Source organism: Ctenopharyngodon idella, chromosome 1 (genome assembly GCF_019924925.1).
Source record: "Ctenopharyngodon idella isolate HZGC_01 chromosome 1, HZGC01, whole genome shotgun sequence".
In the NCBI taxonomy this organism is placed as follows: Eukaryota; Metazoa; Chordata; class Actinopteri; order Cypriniformes; family Xenocyprididae; genus Ctenopharyngodon; species Ctenopharyngodon idella.
The window spans coordinates 26,768,301-26,791,639 of record NC_067220.1 but is presented as its reverse complement, the minus strand read 5'-3'; the positions used below and the strand labels follow the sequence as shown (position 1 = coordinate 26,791,639).

Here is a 23,339-nt window from a genome sequence, read left to right as displayed (position 1 = left end):
TAAGTATCAAGAACAGTTACTGAGTCATTCTATGAAACGGGTGCCATTTGGGTCAGCAACGTTTGATCAGATGCATAAGGCACAAAAAAATGTCCCAAAGTCTGTTTCCAAAGCTTAAAGTTATTAATTCAAGTGTTCTTTGTATGATATATGACAAAATGCTTTTTTTGAAGACTAGCATACTATTTTTAATCATTTTTTATTATTACATAGCCAATTTCACATGTCCGTGTTAACCAACATGACAGTTGCATCTAAAATATCACCAAATAAGTTATATATTTTTTTCAACCATATACTGTTTTCAGGATTATATGTGTGTCCCTGTTTACATAAGATATTTTTATTCACAATAAACCTTATTTTTTTTGTAAATATTTCATGATTTGTGTGCGTCCCTCAGTTTGACTTCTACCACCCCGTCACACTAACTTGTTTTATCTATAAATAATGCACTGTTCCTTCAAATGACATCACAAAGCCGAAATGACATAACTTGAGGCTTATAGCCACCAAGAACAAAAGCAGGCAACTATTTTTTTTTACATTCTTTATTTGTTGCTTTTTCATGTTAGGCAGGGCCGGTCAAGCTGAAACCTACCACCCCGTCATGCAAAATAGATAGGGAAAACTGTTTTTTATTATTATTTTTTTTTACATTATTAAAACAAAGAAAGTTATATTTCAGATTGAATGCATGTATGCTAGGTGAGAAACTTGACCACATGGGAGATTTGAAATTTCATCCCAAAATGTCCCCCAATAAAAATCACATTCTGGGGGGTAAAACTTTTTTTTTTGGCAGGGTTCCCTTGGTAAAATGTGCATTCCAAGGGCTAAATATCATGTTATTTGGGCTTGCTTCAACCCGTGAACATGAAAAACAACCTGCGGCAACAGTGTAAAAGTAGCCCAATTCTGCGGGAAAACCGCAGACTTGGCAACACTGTTTGGTTCATTCATTCACTTATTCACTCACTCACTCACTCACCATATTACTCACACACTTTTTACTCAATGTCTTGAATGTCTCCCCTCCCCCAGTTTTTAAAGTTTAAAACCAGCAGATCATATAGAGAAACACTTTGTCCATACCACCCTGTCACAGTGAACCACCCCGTCACATTTACCACCCAGTCACTGGGACAATTTGTTAAAAGTTTATGGAAAGAAAATGAAATATTACATAAATTAATGTTGAATGATGTTCTTGTTGTGTGGACTTCAGATAAATGTAACTTTATTTGTATTTTTTAAGTGAATTCATTTTTTCATTACAAACAATGAGGCCATTGAAACGTCAAATTCATATTTCAAGATTAAAAATCTAAGAATTAAAAAAAAAAAAAAAAATTACAGACTTTCTATTGATGGTTTCCAAAAAAGGAACATTTTACTATTAGAAAACATTAGATTTTAAAAATCTATTTCTTGTTTTACTACTTCAATGGCATACATATTGTCTGTGACGGGGTGGTACAAGAATGGCTTCCTTGCCTGAATAAAAAGGATAATATTGATAAAGATTTTGTGCCTGAGGTGGGAAAATATGTTTTTTGGAGGATTAACATATATTTCAAGTTGTAGGTTTGTTTAAAAAAATTTTGTTCTTAATGAAAATTTTAAAAAATGCAAAGTGGAAATGACACCCGTTTCGTAGAATGACTCGTGAGCATCGTGAGTTGGTCGTGGAGACCATTGTTGCTATTTGGTGCTACGATAGCTAAAATGATAGCGATATGCTATTTATGATGCTTTTGATAAATGCACCCCTGGATGCATTTTGTACCTACATGTTTTGTTAAAACCTTAAACAAATCAACATTATAGTTAATGCTGGAAAGATTTAAGATAAAATACATGTTTGTTTTATAGTGTGAAAATGGAGATGTGCAGCAATATAAATATCCAAAGTCCATTTAAGACAAGTCATATCACTTGGCGGCCATCTTTGAAACGCCTCGGGCATGCAAGTGCAACTCCTATCTCTTTGAATGGGGAAACATCAAATTCTCCAAAGCTGTTTGCCAAGCTTTGGATTAAATTTCATATTTGAAATCACCAATGAAATCTGACAACAACTGTCTCATAATTTTTTTTTTTTCCAAACGCTCGAATCATGACAAAAAAACTGTATTTTTTTAGGCTGGATCAAGCTAATGCGCATGCGCAGACCTAAATGTACGTCTCTTGTGCCTCATTTCGGAGGCGCGCGTCTGACTGTTTCTATAGAAACTGGTGCTTCTAACTGCAGCTGCAGTGACGCGATGACTTTACCAGTCGGCGATTGGCTCTTATTTTGAAGGCGGGACTTATTCCGCCATATTTCGCGTTACACTTTCTCTCACTGAAAACAATACGAGTGATATGTCTTTTGTTATTCTATAGTCTTTGCAATATCTCCTGTAGCACATAACCTTCTGAACATTTTTGTCTGCAGTGAGGAGGATCAGCATTGTTTTGGAGGGCCAGCAAGTCGTGTTTGCAATCTGGCTAAAACCTGTGCGATTCTTCTTGGACTCACTCACACAGTTCCTGAGTTTCGGTTCATTTAAGAGACGCGCTCCATTTCAGGTGCAACAAAGGTGATCGCGCCGGCGCCTCCATGTCATGATTAGGCTATTTTTGTCTGCTATATTTGCTTCTTATTTATATTGGTTGATGAAACATTGATTAAAATTAAGATAATTTATACAAAACGAAATTCATTTTAAAGAAAGGCTTTCTACAAAACAAAACTTAATGAAGTGGTCAAAATCATGTCTGACCCATTCAATGTCTCCCGACATATCGCGCATCTTATGATCCTATCTTACTCATGCTGTTCTCTTTCCATAATCAACATAGAAAAAATATAATATTTTAACAAAGGCTACTGTTTTTTTTTTTTTTCATGTTTTATTCATATTACATTTTATTCATTAAATAACTTTAATACTTTTCGCCATATCCAATATATTTTTGTAACATGAAGACTAAAATATTTTTGCCCTTTTTATTTTTGTCCAGTTTAGAGTAAAACAAATTACTTGAAAAAAGTCCACCGTTTGTGGGAGAAGTTCGGTCTGAACAAAGCCGTTAACCGAATTTTGAAGGACAATGCAAAATAATTTCCATAACTTTAAAAGATAAAAAAAAAAAAAAAAGATTTCTGGTCTATGACAAGGTCAGCCTGGTCTTTAGTCGGACAAAGACTGACTGTGAAGTGAGAACTTATATAGTGACTCAAACAAGATGAATGATCACCTGAACGGAATGAACTATGAGGAGCGGGAGAACTGAACGAACACGTGACAAATGTAAACAAACTGAAAGTTCATGGTGATTAAGAATGAATATAACTGTGATAATATTATTTGTAGGCCTATGGGTTTCAATGTGTCTGAAGCTCCAAACTGTAGGCTATAATTTTGCTGCCGTTTACAGTGTTCGCTTTTTTCCTGATTAATCTTCTTGCTTGACTGCCCCATTAAGATTAATCGTTTGGGATGCTTCCCTCATTTTCTCTGTTAGTCGAAAATATAAAATTAGGCTATAGGCTATTTCACATAGTATTTGGATAATTATTTAAAACCCTGCAGATCTTCCATTTGGTGTCGCGGTCACTGGGTCTCTCAAAGCCTCGAATTCAACATGAATTCAGAACATGAAATTGTCTGAATTTCATGTCGTGGGATTAGCCTATATCAATTTATACATCGATCAACGTCATTTTGATGGTGTTTATCAACCACGATACACCTACCATTGCAGGAGGATGCTTGCCCGCAGTGTCAATTTTTAGTTTCCCGTTGTGACAGTGGAACACTCAAGTTTACTTTATATTCTAATCGAATCACAACAAACTATAGGTTATATCGTTGAAAAGATATAGCTTACAAGTCTCAGAATACATGTTTGACCAGTGTTTTACAATATAAATTATGTAGGAACAGTATTTGATTAATTTCTGACAAGAGTGTGCATCAAAAAAGAAAAAAAAAAAAAAAAGCTAAATGTTGTATGAAATGATGTATCCTATCCTCATGTCTTGAGTCAGAATTATAATGTTAATTTTCTAATTAAATTAAAAAATATATATATATCGCAATAATATACTAGTTTCTGGTCTCTAGCAGCTAAAAGTTTCTCAGAAAATGCATTTTTTTGCATAAAACTTGGTTAGACTTAATATTATTTATTTATTTATTTTTGGGCTAAAACATATTTATTCATACATTTTTAATAAAAGAAAAACATAATAATTCTGTACATTTTCATAATACATTTAAACTTAAATAACTTTTTCATATTTAATTTTTTTTAGTGATTCCACTTCAGCAATAATTTGCCAAATGTCTTCTTTCAAAGTAGACCTTAGATCTGTATTCCAAAGCATTCATGAATTACAACCATTTAGTTCGCATGTCGTCTACACTAGAAAAAAAAAAAAAAAAAAAAAAAAAAAAAGTTTATTTATTTCTTTAACATAGCAAATACACTCTTTCAAACCAGACCTGCTAAGAGTGGACCACGAACCAGCGATCGATGCGGTTTGGGAGTCGGGCACTTTAACAAGCAGGCTATCAACTAAGCTACGACATGATATGTTGCACAACTTTTAAACACTTGCTGTGTTCGAAATCGCCCCCTATACCCTTATTCACTATTCCCTACATTAGTCCACTTGAAGAAGTGAATGAAACGAGTGAGTGAATTCGGACACTGAGTGCTCCGGAAGGGCTGCCGATTTTGCATAGTTTGTGCTTGCTGTTTAATAATCATTTAAAATGTAGCAAACTGGCAGCTCCAGTAGTAATGAATATTTATGTTAAACCCTGCCATGAAAACTAGCATGTACAAACCTTAATTAAACGATTTAATGATCAATTAAAAAGGAAATTATACCTGTATGATATTATACTGGACCAGCGCGGTTTGGAAAATGAATGGATGATTGATTCAGCTGCGGGCGCCATCTCCTGGCGAGACGCGGGAATTCATTCAGCACGCGACTCTCACAGTGCATTATGGGTATTCTCTAGCAGTTGAGCGGGTATCGGTTGTACACTCGTTATTGCAGTGCATTGTGGGATTGAATGAGTGCACTCAACATGGTCCACTGTGGTTTCGGACACCACTACAAATGGCTGTCCCCTCAAATAGTGCCCTATTTAAGGGTATAGGGGGCGATTTCGGACACAGCCACTATCTCGCTTCTGTTATACTAGGGATAATTCCTCGTTTTGGAAATATTACTTAAAGCTATAGTGTTCAGTTTTTTTACTAGCGTGAAAAGTATCTGGGTTAAATACAAAGAATGGGGTACGTATTGCTGGACATGAAATCTTAGCATTAAGATAAAGAGGTGCGATCTTTAATTAATATGTTTAATGTTAGATGAAAATATCCACAAAGTTATAGAGAATGAGGAGTTATGTCACGATGTTTTCACTCCGCGTTGCATTTCGGGAAGGCGCCGCCATATTAGCAGGATACGCTATCCGTTGCTATGGTAACTTCTTCAGCGAGCCCGAGATAAAGAGCAACAGAGAGAGAGAGAGAGCAGATTAATTTAATAAATAAAATAAAATGCGATACAGCGCAGTTTTATGAGAATACATGGAGAAGGAGAAAGTGAAAGGAAAGGGGCTCTATCGGGGGAGACTAAATAACACCGCCAAAGCAGCGTCATTTAGAGAAAATGCTTGACTTTAAAAGCATCGACCCGTGCGACCTGCCAAAGACCCAGAAGCACCAACACCTGTCACATACCCTGACATCGCCAATTACCTGGTTTATATGGTATCAGTGCCTACACAATGCAAGAGTTCAGACCCTTTAAATCATTAAAAGCATATGAACAACTCTGCTTACGAACCCACAAACCTGTAAAATGCGAGAGCTCAGTCATACTTGCTAAGGAAGGTTACACTCCACTACTATGACAGTTCTGATGCTTATTATTGTAAAAATAATATTTTCGCCTACTGAGTCATAGACTGGTTAGTGATGTCAAGCAGTTTTCTCTAAAGAATGCTGCTTGCTAATAACTTAAACTTGAAAATTGGCTTTTAATTGCTTAAAGGGTCTGAACTCTTGCATTGTGTAGGCACTGATACCATAAACCAGGTAATTGACGATGTCAGGACAGAGCCGGCGCCAGGACACACAAACTGGGGGTGCCTTAATTTACTAAGACAGTTTATTAACGAACCAAAACACCATAATAAAGCATACTACGGACAGAAAACCAGATGAGCCCAGAATATGAACGCAACACACTTAATTACACGTGCCCAGCAAACACAATAACGTTGTAAAAACGTTTTTTTTTTCACTTTGTGAAAAGGTCGTGATAACGTTTTAATCGGACGTATTTAATACGACAGATGTCGGGTTTTTTTCACGTTATAAATACATTTTTTCACAACGTTGCAGAAACGTCTTTATAACGTTTTTATCACGTCTGAATGTCTCCTTGCAACGTTTTAAAAACGTACTTACCACGTCCAAACTGGTACTTCACATGCTGCCATCAAAATGTTTTCTTTACAGTGTTCTTTCCAAATAAAATGACTAAAACCATATAAAACAAATATATAAAACAACATATAGTAAGATAAATACATTAAGTGGTGTTTTTTATATTTCTTTATAATTCGTCATAAGCTATTATGTCAGTTTACAACATTTCTGTAAATCTGAATATTCAGCAGCACGTTTTTTACATTTCACCACCTTACCTTTAGCACGGACCTCTGGTTGTTGTCCATTGTATTAGCCTACATTATCATATATGTAGGCCTAATAATTTATACTACACACAAATTTTGTCACTCATATTTATTCACAAAAAAGTAACATGATATGAAAAAAATATAAATATGTAAATAAATAAAACACATGAAAATTATGCAATGACTGGCGAATTTAAATATGGGATCATTAACAAATTCCAAGAAATTTCAGAGCACAGATGTTATAACAGAAGAAAAAACAACATTCCATTTGTAAATTGTAAAGTATTTCATTTTAACTAGATACAAATTATTTTATTGTGATTATTATAATAATTATATTTTAATCTTATTACTTGTTTGCACTAAAACTAATGCTTATATTTTAAGGATTTTTTTCAACACAAATTACAGATATATAGGCATCGGAACTTAAATAGTATATATTATATAATACAGTGGGTACGGAAAGTATTCAGACCCCCTTAAATTTCTCACTCTTTGTTATATTGCAGCCATTTGCTAAAATCATTTAAGTTCATTTTTTTTCCTCATTAATGTACACACAGCACCCTATATTGACAGAAAAACACAGAATTGTTGACATTTTTGCAGATTTATTCAAAAAGAAAAGTTGAAATATCACATGGTCCTAAGTATTCAGACCCTTTTCTCAGTATTTAGTAGAAACACCCTTTTGATCTAATACAGCCATGAGTCTTTTTGGGAAAGATGCAACAAGTTTTTCACACCTGGATTTGGGGATCCTCTGCCATTCCTCCTTGCAGATCCTCTCCAGTTCTGTCAGGTTGGATGGTAAACGTTGGTGGACAGCCACTTTTAGGTCTCTCCAGAGATGCTCAATTGGGTTTAAGTCAGGGCTCTGGCTGGGCCATTCAAGAACAGTCACGGAGTTGTTGTGAAGCCACTCCTACGTTATTTTAGCTGTGTGCTTAGGGTCATTGTCTTGTTGGAAGGTAAACCTTCGGCCCAGTCTGAGGTCCTGAGCACTCTGGAGAAGGTTTTCGTCCAGGATATCCCTGTACTTGGCCGCATTCATCTTTCCCTCGATTGCAACCAGTCGTCCTGTCCCTGCAGCTGAAAAACACCCCCACAGCATGATGCTGCCACCACCATGCTTCACTGTTGGGACTGTATTGGGGAGGTGATGAGCAGTGCCTGGTTTTCTCCACACATACCAAAAAGTTCTATCTTGGTCTCATCAGACCAGAGAATCTTATTTCTCACCATCTTAGCAAACTCCATGCGGGCTTTCATGTGTCTTGCACTGAGGAGAGGCTTCCGTCGGGCCACTCTGCCATAAAGCCCTGACTGGTGGAGGGCTGCAGTGATGGTTGACTTTCTACAACTTTCTCCCATCTCCCGACTGCATCTCTGGAGCTCAGCCACAGTGATCTTTGGGTTCTTCTTTACCTCTCTCACCAAGGCTCTTCTCCCCCGATAGCTCAGTTTGGCCGGATGGCCAGCTCTAGGAAGGGTTCTGGTCGTCCCAAACGTCTTCCATCTAAGGATTATGGAGGCCACTGTGCTCTTAGGAACCTTAAGTGCAGCAGAAATTTTTTTGTAACCTTGGCCAGATCTGTGCCTTGCCACAATTCTGTCTCTGAGCTCTTCAGGCAGTTCCTTTGACCTCATGATTCTCATTTGCTCTGACATGCACTGTGAGCTGTAAGGTCTTATATAGACAGGTGTGTGGCTTTCCTAATCAAGTCCAACCAGTATAATCAAACACAGCTGGACTCAAATGAAGGTGTAGAACCATCTCAAGGATGATCAGAAGAAATGGACAGCACCTGAGTTAAATATATGAGTGTCACAGCAAAGGGTCTAAATACTTAGGACCATGTGATATTTCAGTTTTTCTTTTTTAATAAATCTGCAAAAATGTCAACAATTCTGTGTTTTTCTGTCAATATGGGGTGCTGTGTGTATATTAATGAGGAAAAAAAATGAACTTAAATGATTTTAGCAAATGGCTGCAATATAAAGAGTGAAAAATGTAAGGGTGTCTGAATACTTTCCGTACCCACTGTATATAAGAAGTTTATAATGGCTATTATTGTTCAATAAATACCTGATTTTGAGAAAATGTATGTTTGCGATTTCTCGATTTTTCAGCGCTTTCATTGCAGGTTACACTGTTGTGCCAGTAGGTGGCAGCTAGGAACTGTCTTAATGAGATAGTAAACCCAAAAATGAAAATTATGTCATTATTATTACTCACCCTCATGCCGTTCTACAATATTAAGACCCAATACTAATATTAGTAGACCTGCTGTACTGTTTTAAAGAAAACATACCAGCTTGGTATTTTCACAACGTTTTTAAAACGTGTTATTTTGGTTACATTATTTATTTTTTTATTTTAAAAACGTTTTTAAAACGTTGTACTACAACATTACCTAATTGCAACCAAAATACAACGTTGTGAAAAGTTGTAAAAACGTTTTGTGTTTGCTGGGTGTTTTCCTCCCATCAAGGAAAAGACAGTGCCATTAAAACACCAAACTTAGTAAACACTATAAAGCATAATATACAGAAAAATTGGTTTGTGCCGAATTTGATCTTTTAATATCACTTAGTAGGCTACATTAAGCGACGTTTCTCAACAGTTTTCTATGTGAGGAAAACGCTCGTGAATTTAAACACGTTGCGTTCACATTATGGGCTCAACTGCTTTACTTTATTAGTATGATGTTTACTGAGTTTGGTCTGTTATTACTGTCTTTCTTAGTACATTAAGCCATATTAAGCGTTTTCTTATAACGGTTTTCTATGGGAGGAAAAGGCTTAACGTGTTATTAAACGCGTTGAGATCATTCAGGACTCATCAGATTTTTTTTTTTTTTTTTTTTTTTTGTAGGTCTACATGCATCAGTATGATGTTTACTGAGTTTGGTCTGTTAATATCACTGTCTTAGTACATTAAGCCACGTTACGCGTTTTAGAATGTCCCTTGGCGACGCTTGGCGGTGTTATTTAGTCTCTCCCGATAGAGCCCCTTTCGCTTCCTCATTATCCATTTATTTCCAAGAAACTGCGGCGTATCGCAAAATTGCAAACAAATATCACGCTATTTCTCTCGGTCTTGACGGTCTCACTGTCAAAGTAACCATGGCAACGGATAGCGTATCCTTCTAATATGGCGACGCCTTCCCGAAATGCAACGAGAGTGAAAACGCTGTGACGCAACATTCTCATTCTCTATAGGCTATTGTAGCCCACATATCCTATCAATTCATAGGGGACTCCTTTGGCTAAAATGATCCGTGCTGAATTGGTCTGGTCTGACTCAGTTTACCATTGATTGGGTGAAAACCGTTCAAACCTACTGGCTGTGGAAATCAGTGGGCGTGACTCATTATACTATAAACAAAACGCCGTAAAAGATGCGTGCGCTGTGCAACCAAAACGGTGTTTTTTACGGCGTCATATGGCAAGATAATCACAACGGCGTATTTTGCGGCGCATGTACTGTTTAAAACGCCGTATTTGACGGCGTTTGACTGTAAACGCGATTAATCTATAGCGTAATTCTGACCCTCTTGGCTTGCGATAACATCGCAGCCGGTGGAAATAATCGGGATAGGACTCGGTAAGAAATCATGTTCATGTATGCGATTATTAACTTTACTGTAGTATGAAGCAGAGCAGGACCGAGTGTTGCTGGAGCGATTGCGCAACACACGCATCACGAGCAGCGGAACTTTTATTATGCCACAGTCGCCGGCGCCGCTTCCGCTTTTCCGGTCATGAGTATGAGGTAACGCAGCTCTGTTTATTATATTAGATACATTTGAATGTATTGAAAATGATGTTATAACATTACTCTGTGCGTTCGCTCGGTGGCTGCTGTGAGACACTTGTTTGAGACACACTGCTGTAAGACAGATCGATTTAAGAATATCATATTAAATGCTTGATGGCTTTTGTTGATGGATGGCATGCAATTAATTTTAAAACGTATTGAATGATGGAGAAAATTCTGTATGACTGCTACTAAAAATAAAGCTGCATCTTATTATGCTATGTAAGCCACTTGACAAAATAGTGTTTTTCTCTGAGGCATGGTAAAGGCATGGTACTCGCAAAAAAATCAAGAAAATTAGATTTAAACAGTAAGACTAAATGTGTTGAGCTATATAACAACAATTAGTTTTCTGTCTATAAATGTAACCAAACAGTTGTTCTCTTGTCTATTAAAACATGTAATATATTAAAGCATCTTTGGTGTTTCCATGGTTTCTACAAAATAAAACCGGAAACGGAGGGTAAGGCGGGTATGAAGCAATTGACAGGCGGCGACTCACACGTCCCGGAGCCTTGGTTAAAATTGCAATTGCAATTTACAAATAGTTGAAAACATTTGGGATATTGTGAGTACTCAAGTGAACGAAATGTATAACACTGGTCTAGTGGTTTTTGGATATATTACTGCAAAATTCTTACATATTGCACCTTTAAATAGCCTGTGTGTAGCACTTTTTTTATAACATCTTTTATAACATGGGATTTGGGCCAAATGAGAGAAGAAAACTGAGCACCCACATAGCTACAGTAAACTTAATGAAATCGTAATGCGATACACTTACTGGCCTAGATGTGGCTATTGTAATGACCAAATAAAATTTGGACAAAACATCCAAATTTCTCAGAAATTTGCTGGTCAAAAACCTAGTTACAATTTTGGATGACACAACCACTGGAGCTTGATTTTGGTAAACTGTTAATAATATAATGACACATGCAAGTGTCTGACCATATATAAAGCCACAATATCAACTTTGACAGTTTAATTATTTTTAAAATACAGTGTTTTTCCATTTCCTGAAAAGTAGTGGTTTTGGGCATACAAGGTTTCCAGCCTACAGCGACAATATTTTAAGTCTTCCAAAGCCATGTGACAGTAATGAACAGACAAAAATCTAAGCAGCTGTCCCCTCTAATCTTGATTTGTGCCAGTGAAAGTAAAACTGAACTGCAGCAGCTGAGCAACAAATTTCCGGTTTTACAAGAGATATGTGAGCAAAATTGGTACTAGTTTTTCAGCAGTTTATGAATGAGTGTCTTGTTAAAGACAACGGTCATAACTGTGTGCATGTAGAGCAAAATGAGTGTGTCAGTTCAGTGAGGGACATAAAGCCGACTGCTGGAAACAACGCTCATTAGCACTGCTCCTCAGAGCTCCAGGGCAAAGTAGTGATCTGTGTTTTCTTACGCTGCAAAACTTGAAGGGAAGTTGAGTTGCCGTCCTGATCTCTCCCTAAACGTCTTTTTCTTAAGAATGCTCTGAGTAAATAATTTATGCATATGGAAATTCAGTCCTTCTTATCTAGGTGCTAAACTGAAGCAATATAAAAGAGACAGTGCACCAAGTCTGATCAGCACAGGAAGGTAATTTCTATCGGTGCCACAGGGATCAGTTTGACTCTGCTCCAATCAGTGAGCAAGTCCCAGCACATTGCTGCCAGGGACCCAACGTATGCTTTTATCTGATCATCCCTCATTATGGTGTGGGGATGTGTGGATGTATGTATGTATGTGTATGTGTTTGTAAGGCCAAATGATGGATGATGTCATTGTGTCTGGTTCCTATTCACAAAGCAATGGTGTTAATTAAAGGAATTTGCTCTGATGAATGTTTGCACTTGTGTAATTAAATCTGTAATTTTGACAGTAGCGGACGGATGTACAGATATTCTTTGCACTGGTTAAATGAGCTAAGAATAAACACACTCTGGATTAGGCAACTATTTGTCACCCACACAAACCTCACTATGAGGCACTTTTGAGATGTGCTGTGTTTTGAAATATTGTAAATACTGCTGTGAGGCTTCTGTGAAGATATTTTGACATGCAGCAATTGAAATGTTTAAGCCTGCAGTAAGACGTGTGATTTTGAGGCAGTAGGTTTGTTGTCTCAGTTTATGCATGATTCACATGCATGGGTTGCAAAGTAGCAATCAATCAAATGATGTCCCTTTGCTGTGGAAAAGAGATTCTGGCATTTATATTATCTATTCAAGTCCAACTAGACATAGCTCTCATAGCAGCACTGTTAAACATCTTCCCCAACTGAACGTCTCTTGGGTATAGTTCTTGTGAAGGTCACTAAAGTAATGTCCCTAGTAACAGTCCACCAGTATCTGTGGATGCGTAAGTCGAGCCCATTAATAATTTGTTCAACTAATGGACGGGTCAATGACGTGACACTTGTGTTTTGGTCTGGATCTATTAACTTACATTCAAAAATACATTCAAATGCAATTCATACATACAATGGCTTGACTATATGATGAGCATGTTTTGAAAGTTTTACATGTGGTTTTTTTTTTTTTTTTTTTTTTTTTTAATATAAATGTTAGTGTGATACAACACTGTACTGTTATAATAATGAAGATGTCACAACTGCTTCTACTTGTTAATATTTGTGACCCTGGACCACAAAACCAGCCATAACTGTTCTGAAATTGCTGAATAAATAAGCTTTTCATTGATGTATGGTTTGTTAGGATATGACAATATTTGGCTGAGATACAACTATTTGTTTTAAAAATGTTTTAAAATGTTCCCAAATGAACCAAAAAATGATGTGGAATATATATATAATTTTTTTTTTTTTTTTTTTTTTTTTTTCATGTGCAATCAACATGTGTGCAGAGGAGGGTTAAGAGGACTAAATGGCCACGTACACACTGCAGCTAAATTCGGTTGTCAGTTCACTTTTTAGTACTTAATCGCGTTCTGTACAGTTCAGTAAAATACGGGAGTGACAACCGCATTCTACTACCATATTAACTCCTGAAAAATACAGGTAGTGACAACCGCATTTACAGATATTCTATGCAGTGTGTACGGAACCGAACTGAACAACTAGTTGTTAATGACGTTAACGTTCATCGGAGATGTGTCTCTCTATGCGCGGTGAATCACAGGGAAAGCACGAGCCCTGACTTATTCGAGTTGCCAGATCTTACTAGAAAAATCAGCGAACAAGAATTAAGCCCATAATAAACCGAAATAAATCCAAATGCTTTATGCTGAAAATAACACCAAAACATAACGATTCATGTCTGCACGCTTTAATTACTCCATAAACCGTTAGCTTTATAAGACAAGCTTAAACAACAAGCCCGAAAACGCTTATGAGTGATCATGGCAACACAGAAAGAGCGCGCTCTGTGTAAAACAGACTGTGCAAGCATAAACAACACACGACGCCTCCGTCGACTGTGTTAGTGTGTTTAAATTACTGAAAATAACGAGTGTTTTATCACTGTAATATTACTTTGGTCACAATAATGGATACCAAGAGATGCCAGAACGTCGCTATGGTTTCCAAGCTGTCAATCATCGCATTTTCGAGAGTGAGTCGTGTTCTGTACACACATGTAATGATAATTTGGGGGATTCACTCCCGCATTTAAATGCGGTCGTCACTCCTGAAACTTACAGTGTGTACGTGGCCTTTATGTAGTTGCTGTGGAGTTGATTCAACTCTTCGACTAGCATGTGCCATCATGTTAATCTTTTGTGATTTGACCCTCGTTTGTGAAGCTGTCTGGCGTAAAATGACGGCATGGCAACAACACTCTGCTATAACAACTCTTCCTCTTCTCTAGGGATGGGCAGATCGATATAAAGTATCGATATATCGATACTGACTTTGAGTATCGAAAGTATCGATACTCAAAATATCGATACTAAGGTGTGTGTGTGTGGTTTTTTTTTTTTTTTTTTTTTACCAGTTATTTTGTTTATTTAACAATAAATTTAATGCATACAGTATGCATTGAATTGTACAAATAATTTATAGTAGAAGTGTTTTCCTGCTCATCTGAACACGCAAATGCTGCAAGTCAGAACCAATCAATCACAGAGAGCGTTCGCTCACTGCCGACACTACATTCAAACAGGGCTGCGTTTAGTATCGTAAGAAACCACTGATGCTTTTGGGAAACGCAGCCCAGAACAATGCTTAACAGAAGACAGAAAAATATAATATTATTATTATTAGTTATTTCACAATAAACAAAATTAAATAATAGCCTACATAGTTTGTGCGATTACATTTATTTAAATTGAACGTTAAAAGTTCATATTGATGTTCTGTCAGAATACAAATGTTTCATTTTATGGGTGCAACAGCCTGTCACTGGCAGTCCCTTATGAAAATAAGCCATTACTACAGTGACCATAGTTCAGCTAGGCATACAGTAGGCTTATTTGTAGATTTTCCATGGTTTACCAAGTAAACATTTTAACCATGTGTAAACAAAAATATAATCTAATAAACTGCATTAAGGCATATTGAATGTTAAAATGTCTTTCAAATATAATGTTAAGTGGGTATCATAACCCATTTTACTCTTAGTAATTCAATAATTGAATAAATGTTAAAATCTATAAGTTCATATTAGAGGTATCGTATCGGTATCGATATCTGCGATATTGGCCTTGAAAGTATCGGTATCGTATCGAAAACAAAATAAGTGGTATCGCCCATCCCTACTCTTCTCTAAAGCAGCCCAACATGGCCTCGCCCCCTTTGTTGCGTGTTCTTGGGGGCAGGGTTTATGTTAATTTTAGGGTTAGTGATGTCACTAACCCAGGAAGAAGCTCGTTGTAGTCCCTACCAGCAGTTTGTTGTAGTCCTTAAAAAGCAAATTCTTAGTGCAAATAGTCACTGCCAAAACTATGTTTGGTATCTTTGTGTTTTCGTTCCTGCGTCTTTGTTCCTTGTGTTTCATTTCAGTTTTCCTTAATTACTCTCTGTTAGTTACCGATTAACCACACCTTTGTCTCGTTTAGTCTATCTACATCTCGTTTAATCTTTATATCTACGTCAAGCATTTTGTATGGAACCAGAGACAGTGTGACAATATTGTTGTCTTATTTATCATCGATCTTAGTGTTTATATAAAGAGGTTTCAGAATTATTTGATAAATCGGGGGAGATTAGCTACTGCTAATGTGAGCATGTGTTGTATCCTGCAGGGGGAGCTGCTGAGCCCATGTCGCTGTAGTGGTTCTGTTCGCTGCACTCATGAGCCCTGTCTTATAAAGTGGATTAGTGAGAGAGGATCCTGGAGCTGCGAACTCTGCTACTACAAATACCAGGTCATCGCCATCAGCACCAAGAACCCGCTTCAGGTAACTGGTAACTTCAGGTAGCTTGCCTGAGCTTTCTGTGGACTTAGTACAACAAAATACAAGGTATTATTATACTGGACACAATACTATGACACCATTATTACCATCATTGTTTTTTTGTTTGTTTGTTTTTGTTTTATATGTTCCATTGTAATTCCGTGTACCCTGATGAAATATTACTCAAGTAAAAGTTATCCATTTCAATTTAAATAGTAAAGTATATGTTTTAAAAGTACAAAACTGATCTATATGATTTTATTTATTTATTTGATATACTCCTGCTCAGAATACCTATTTAAAGAGAGAGAGGTCTAATGCCCCAGTCACACAGATAGGATAGAATTTAAATAGGTTAGAGCTTAGTCTCACATTATTATGAATTTTGTAGAAGGCAGCGCTCCCTAGGATCATATTACTCCTGGTTCGAAGCTAATTTTGATTTCAGTCAAGACTAATTCAGTGATTTGTATTGAATCAGTAGTTGTAGTTCATTGAAAAGAATTGGCTCTAAGTAAAGAAAGATTTGTTATCATGCTTTGAAATGTAGTGAAGAAAAAAAATCCCTAAAATGAAAAAACACTGAAGTCCAAATAAAAAAACAAGTAAAACTGCTTAATTTCTGTCCACCATTCTTTGCAGTGCACTACATGGCCAAAACAGTATGTGGAAACCTGAACACCAGTGACGGCTCTTGGGTTTTAAAATAGAGGAGGCACACTAAATTCTAGTGGTCTGGGGATCCCCTGCCGAGGATGATTATTATTATTATTATTAGCTTAACTCATTTAAATTGGCTTTTTGCTCACTTATAGACAGAAAATTTAAAGAAAATGACACAAATACAAGATAATACAAATATAATTTCACTCACCTAGCCTATCACTTGAAGCAAACATCCATCCCTCCTTAAATGTCTGTGTTAAAAGAGCGCATTGGGCCGTTTATTGAAGCTGGCTGCTGTAGCCTATATTTCCAATTCCTGTCTTCCTTCATTTTTAATTTGCAGACTGTTTGAATGATAGCTTGGTAAATTTGTTGGCGATCAAATATTCAATATCACTACTCTCCATAATTAAGATACCTGATACATTAACAGTGCAGCGTTAGCAGTTCAAACTATCACGTTATTCGCGTAATTTACGTCTCTTCGATGATTGGTTGATATACCAAGGGAGGCTAGCCTCCCCTGCGATGTTTTTTTTTTTTCTCAACTCATCTAAGCACTGAATGTAAAACACTCGATGGTGATTGGCTAATTTTTTACCAACTGAGGCACAAGACATAGCACGTCTCTGGATGTTCCTCTTCTCTATCCACTGCGGTTGTAATGACATCGGCAGATTCAACACGTTCATAAAAGAACAGCGGTGCTTTCGATTTCAGTAACATGTAATGGTGTTACAGCGGTGAAATTACAAACAAAAAATACACATTCTGAGACATGAAATGAAACTGGGAATTTTATTAACATTAAATCATCCTTCTCCCATTTTCTCCTCAAAATTTTGTGTAGGCTGTGCCTCCCTTGCCTCCCCCTGACGAGCCGCCACTGCTGAACACAACACCCAAATGTGTTTGTTGAGCAAAACCATGGACAATTCATTTCATATAACCATGGACATTAATAAGGCATCAATCCTCCCTTCCACTCTTCTGGCAAGGCTTTCCACTATATGTCAAAACATGGTTGCAGGGAACATTGCTCTCATTTAGACTCCAGAGCGTCAATGAGGTCAGACACTGATTTTATACGATGGGGCTTGGCTCGCAGTCATCCCGAAGGTGTTCATTGAGTTTCAGGTTGGCATTTTGTGAAGGCCAGCCAAGTTCCTCCACACCAGAGTCAGTAAATCATTTCTTTATAGATGCTGCTTTGTGCAGAGAGCATTGCTAAGTTGGAAAAGAAAACATTGTTTGCCCCATTGTTTGGACATTACATGGCTTTAAACTCGATAGAAATAAAAAACACATTCATTAGAAGGTGATGTTCACATACTTTGGCCATATAGTGCACCTTGGCATACCATATTTTATATATGAATATGGTAGTCATTCAGCACCAGAATATAGCCATCTGATACCATCACTATGCTATTGTACCACCATAATACTGAGAGCATCAGCAGTGTGTTATTTTATTCCTTTCATATTGTGATAGCTCATATGATTCATTTGCTTGTCTGGGTTCAAAGCTTCTGCTCTCACTGATTTTACTTTTTATCTTTTTATTTTCTTTTGATCTGACCTTCAGATGATAAATAGGACATTTTCTTCTTTGTTTTAGTTATTTTAATGGTGCACTACAGAACTTTGGCCTCTCTATCTGCATCTGTAGTTGAGACAAAATTACAGAAAAAACTTTTTTTTTTTTAAGTTGCCTGAGCAAGTAGACAGACCATATTTTAGTTTATGGAAATAATGTAAAACTGCAAGAATGAATTATTCTGAAGTTTTCTTGCCAAATACATCCCAACTGCTCAAAATATAAATCATTTTTGCAAGCTTAACATAGTGAATTTGGGTAAGGCAAGAACAGAGTTTTTGTTTTTTTATGTACTTGCTCAATAATGGAATTTTATTCATTTTCATCTCAAAGATCTTCCAAGTGCACCTTTAAAATAATGATATGAATAATAAAACAAAAAATAATAAACCACTACCATTCAAAAGATGGGGTTGGTAAGATTTTTTTTTTTATATATATATTTGTCTCTTCTGCCCACAAATGCTGCATTTATTTAATCAAAAATACAGTAAAAACAATAATATTGTGAAATATTAATAACATTTACAATTTAGTGTTTTCTATTCTAATATATATTTAAAGTGTATTTTTAAATATATATTAATATTTATTTATTCATCTGATGGCAAAGTTAATTTTTAACAGCTGTTACTCCACTTTAATTTTAAAATTCTGAAATGCTGATTTGGTGCTCGAGAAACATTTCTTATTATTATCAATGTTGAAAACAGTTAAACACTGCTTAATATTTTTGTTGAAACCATGATATACTTTTTTCAGGATGAATAGAAAGTTCAAAAGAACAGCATTAATTAGATTTTGTGTGTGTGTGTGTGACAAATCTAGATAAATTTAATGCCTCCTTGCTAAATAAAATTTCTTCACAAAAATCTTACAGACCTCAAACTTTTGAAAGATCTACAAACTTTTGATACCCCTGCATCAATCTAATGCCTCATTTCCACCGAGCGGTATGGTAAAGTACAGTTCAGTACGGTATGCAATGCCGTTTCCATTGTCAGAAGTTGTGAATGGTACCCTAATTCCGAAACGTACCATACCACTTTTTTGAGACCCTTCCGTGGGGTACCTAGCACAGTAGTCCGGTACTAAAGGGTGGAGCTAGACTAACTTTAGAACGTTGATTGGTTGACAGAGAATTGTCACTTGCGCTACAAAGGGAATGACAACACGAGGCACCATTTTTTAATAAAGTTGAAACACAATACCGTTTCTTCTTGTGACAAACAGCCACATGCCGAGAAGCAAGAACAAGATCTGCTTTATGTCCTCCATTGTTGTTTACTGTGTCGCACATTGTTGTTAATGGTATCGATCGCTACTTTCCGGCATACACCACGCCTATCAAGGGTACTGTTGGCTGTGGAAACGGAAGCCAGATCAGAGTATTGAACTGTACTGTACCGCTCAGTGGAAACGAGACATAATTTACTGACTAATTCTAGTAATATTACCAAAGGCACATTTGTTTATATTATTAGCCTGTTTTATTCTGACTGATATTAAGTCACTTATTTTATCTGTTTACTATATAAATATTTCGCAGTGTCTTGTTTTTCATATGTGTACTGTACTGTCTTCATCCTATTTTTTTTGTTTGTTTGTTTGTTTCTCTAGTGGCAGGCCATCTCTTTGACAGTGATAGAGAAAGTACAGATAGCTGCAGCTGTTCTGGGTTCCCTGTTCCTGATAGCCAGTATCTCCTGGCTGGTGTGGTCCTCCCTCAGCCCCTCGGCCAAGTGGCAACGGCAGGACCTGCTCTTCCAGATCTGTTATGCCATGTACGGCTTCATGGACCTGGTTTGCATTGGTAGGTCATTGGATGCTTAATAACTGCAGCCACCTGGCTCAGCAAAACCAATGCTGTGCTTTTACATGTTTCCTTGTTTACCTATCTAAGAGTGTCAGACACTGTCTGTGAGGGGGAAAAATTTTTTTTTTGAGTACATTGTGACTGTAGTGGCCTCCCTGGTAACCAAAATCTATTGGAACCAGTGAAACAAGACATACTGTTGAATTACAAGCCCACTTTCCTCTGAAAACACACAAAAGTAAATTTAATGTGCAGGCAGAACTGAAAGGATTGTGTTTTTCAGGCAAGCTACAGGGAGCCATGAGTAATTGCTGCATTTCACTTAATATCATGCATTTTTATGTATCTACTGAATAAAATGCCTAACAATAGAAGTGGAAAGGCTGAAAGATTGAGAACTGGAAATTGATTCCTGCATAGATGCCATTCAAAGCCAATTCAAATTCAAATTGGTCACAATATACTGGATGTCACGCTATAAATATGTACAGTTTTAAAACCATCCAATTTTAAGTGACTTAAACTATTAGACTAGCAATGCTAGCTTAAACTTGGGCTATATTTAAGAATGAAACTCAATCTTACCAATTACTGCTCAGGACTGATCACTGCTACTATTTTTTTTTTTTTTTTTTTTTTTTTTTTTTAGCAAGTAGAATGTGAAACACAACACAGTACACAACAATAACTGTTTCAAGCAGTAATTTGCTGCATAGTTGTCACATGACCTTATCACATTAGTTAATTCAGTGAACGGCTAAATTAAGAAGTTGGAGAGTGTAGCAAGACCGACTTGATTATTTCATTCACAATGCTTCATGGGAGTGGTCGGCCTGCCTTGAAAGGTTTATGCAAAATCATTAAAAATCTATTTCTCTGTTGAGAAAAGTAATGGAATTTTTACTTCTAGTGCTCCACTGTTGCTCTCTGTTCCAGATGGTACTTTCATTACCAGTGGTGGACGAAGTACACAAATCAAGTACTTGAGTAAAAGTACACATTTTAAAATATTACTCCAGTAAAAGTATAAAGTACTCATTCTCAATTTGACTTAGTAAAAGTACAAAAGTACTTGATTTTTAATGTTAAAGTTTGGTGAAAATCAAGATTTTAATGTTGTTTATACATCTATGTGGTGTTTTTTATATGTTTTGAGACAAACCATGTGCAAATTCATAAGTCAACACCATTGCTGAGTATTTTCTGTTTAAAACTGCAGTGATCTAAAGACAGTTTCAAAAACACAGTTTGAAATTGCTGGTGTTTGTGACATCACAAACTACCTTGTAATCAATCACGTCATTGTGCCGGTGGGCTTTAGCATATCATTAACCATGACCGCTCTGAAGCAAGGGAGTATCAAGAGAATTTATCCCGGTGTATTTTTTTTATGTTGATATGAAAAATCGGGTCGATTTAGCAATATAGTGGGTGTATGATGCATATTACGATGTTATGATGAACTATATGCCTTTCTCCACTGACGTTAAAGGAACACTCCACTTTTTTTGAAAATAGGCTCATTTTCCAACTCCCCTAGAGTTAAACAGTTGAGTTTTACCGTTTTCGAATCCATTCAGCTGATCTCCGGGTCTGGCGGTACCACTTTTAGCATAGCTTAGCATAGTTCATTGAATCTGATTAGACCGTTAGCATCTCGCTCAAAAATGACAGAAGAGTTTCAATGACATTTCCTCTCTCAAGATCCAGAAAGCTACTAAAAACATATTTAAAACAGTTCATGTGAGTTCAGTGGTTCTACCTTAATATTATAAAGCGACGAGAATACAAAATAACGACTTTTTAACAATATAGTGATGGGCCGATTTCAAAACACTGCTTCGGAGCTTTACGAATCGAATCAGTGATTCGGATCTCCTATCAAACGGCTGAAATCACGTGACTTTGGCGCTCCGAGTCACTGATTCGATTTGTAAAGCTCCGAAGCAGTGTTTTGAAATTGGCCCATCACTATATTGTTGAAAAGTCGTTGTTTTTTTGGCGCACAAAAAGTATTCTCGTCGCTTTATAATATTAAGGTAGAACCACTGAACTCACATGAACTGTTTTAAATATGTTTTTAGTACCTTTATGGATCTTGAGAGAGGAAATGTCATTGCTTTGAATGCAGGCCTCACTGAGCCATCAGATTTAATCAAAATATCTTAATTTGTGTTCCGAAGATGAATGAAGGTCTTACGGGTGTAGAACGACATGAGAGTGAGTAATAAATGACATTATTTTCATTTTTGGGTGAACTAACCCTTTCAGTAAGTTAACCGAGTGGATCTCTGAGCTCGTGTGAGTGAGTGGAGGCGTGGCTAATTAGCATATTCATAGATCCGTGTATATTAAATGAAGCAAGGGTGTAGAGTTACATTCAGGCTATTTTAAGGCATGAAGAAAGTTTTTTTTTTTTTTTTTTTTTTTTTTTTTTTTTTTCACAGGAAATGTTTTTTAAATATTTCACTTTGGTGATCAAAGATGCGTTTTAAGAGATAAAATATTTGACTACAGGGGGACTTTAAGTATTAAAAGTAAAATGTACTAGACGCACAGATAGAGCTTGGGTTACAGCTCAGCCTGACATCTTTATGAATTATTATGAATTGCCAAGTAGCCAGCACTGGTCAATAAGGAAGATTATGCAGACGCTTAATATGTATTTATCTGCAAGTAAGAAAACGTTTTATTTTGTATCCAAAACTTGTCATAAACTACTTATAATTACTGTTAATTCAAGTGTGCAAACAGGTAAAAATAACAAAATATACCATGTATTTAAAAAATGAGGAAATGTTTGTAAATGTTTTGATAAATATAAACATACAATGTAAAAACAGACGTCACATACAGTGCAAAATGTGTTAACATTTTAAGAAGAACATCATTTGAAACTTATGGCAGCAGGGCATTAATTTGCATTATTTTAACATTAGGCTTACCCTGTTCAGATGGTAATTCACAAATATGGACATGTCCACATTCAAGCATTTCATACAATGTGCTTAAACAGCTCGCTCTTTTACAACAGATTTAGTTCACAAACAGCTAAATATGATTTTCATTTACTTACATTTTGCCGTCAGTCACACTCACGCTCCGATGTTCTCAGCTAATTTTGAGTCAGACTTGTGAATTCAATAAATGGTTTCCTGGAAACTCACTCTGACCAGATCATTGACTCAGTGAGTAGATGACTCAAGAAATAGCTGAAATCGGATCAGTCCAATTCACAAATAAATCATTAAGTGTGATTTGCGAACCAATTTATAACAGGTTAATTGAAAAGAATCATCTCGTTCATGAATCAGGTACTGCTATCGCATTTCGAAAGGTGACGATTTCTTCAGTTCAAATAACAAGG

General features: G+C 36.4%; 1 protein-coding gene across 1 annotated transcript in view; it reads left to right on the top strand.

Moving 5' to 3' along the window:
* marchf4a (membrane-associated ring finger (C3HC4) 4a) overlaps nt 1-23,339 on the top strand; it is a 51,724-nt gene that overhangs the window by 18,609 nt on the left and 9,776 nt on the right. The window contains exons 2-3 of the mRNA XM_051887870.1: nt 15,738-15,893; nt 19,777-19,969. Of these exons, the coding sequence (XP_051743830.1) occupies nt 15,738-15,893; nt 19,777-19,969 (349 nt within the window). The remainder of the gene's footprint in view (nt 1-15,737; nt 15,894-19,776; nt 19,970-23,339) is intronic.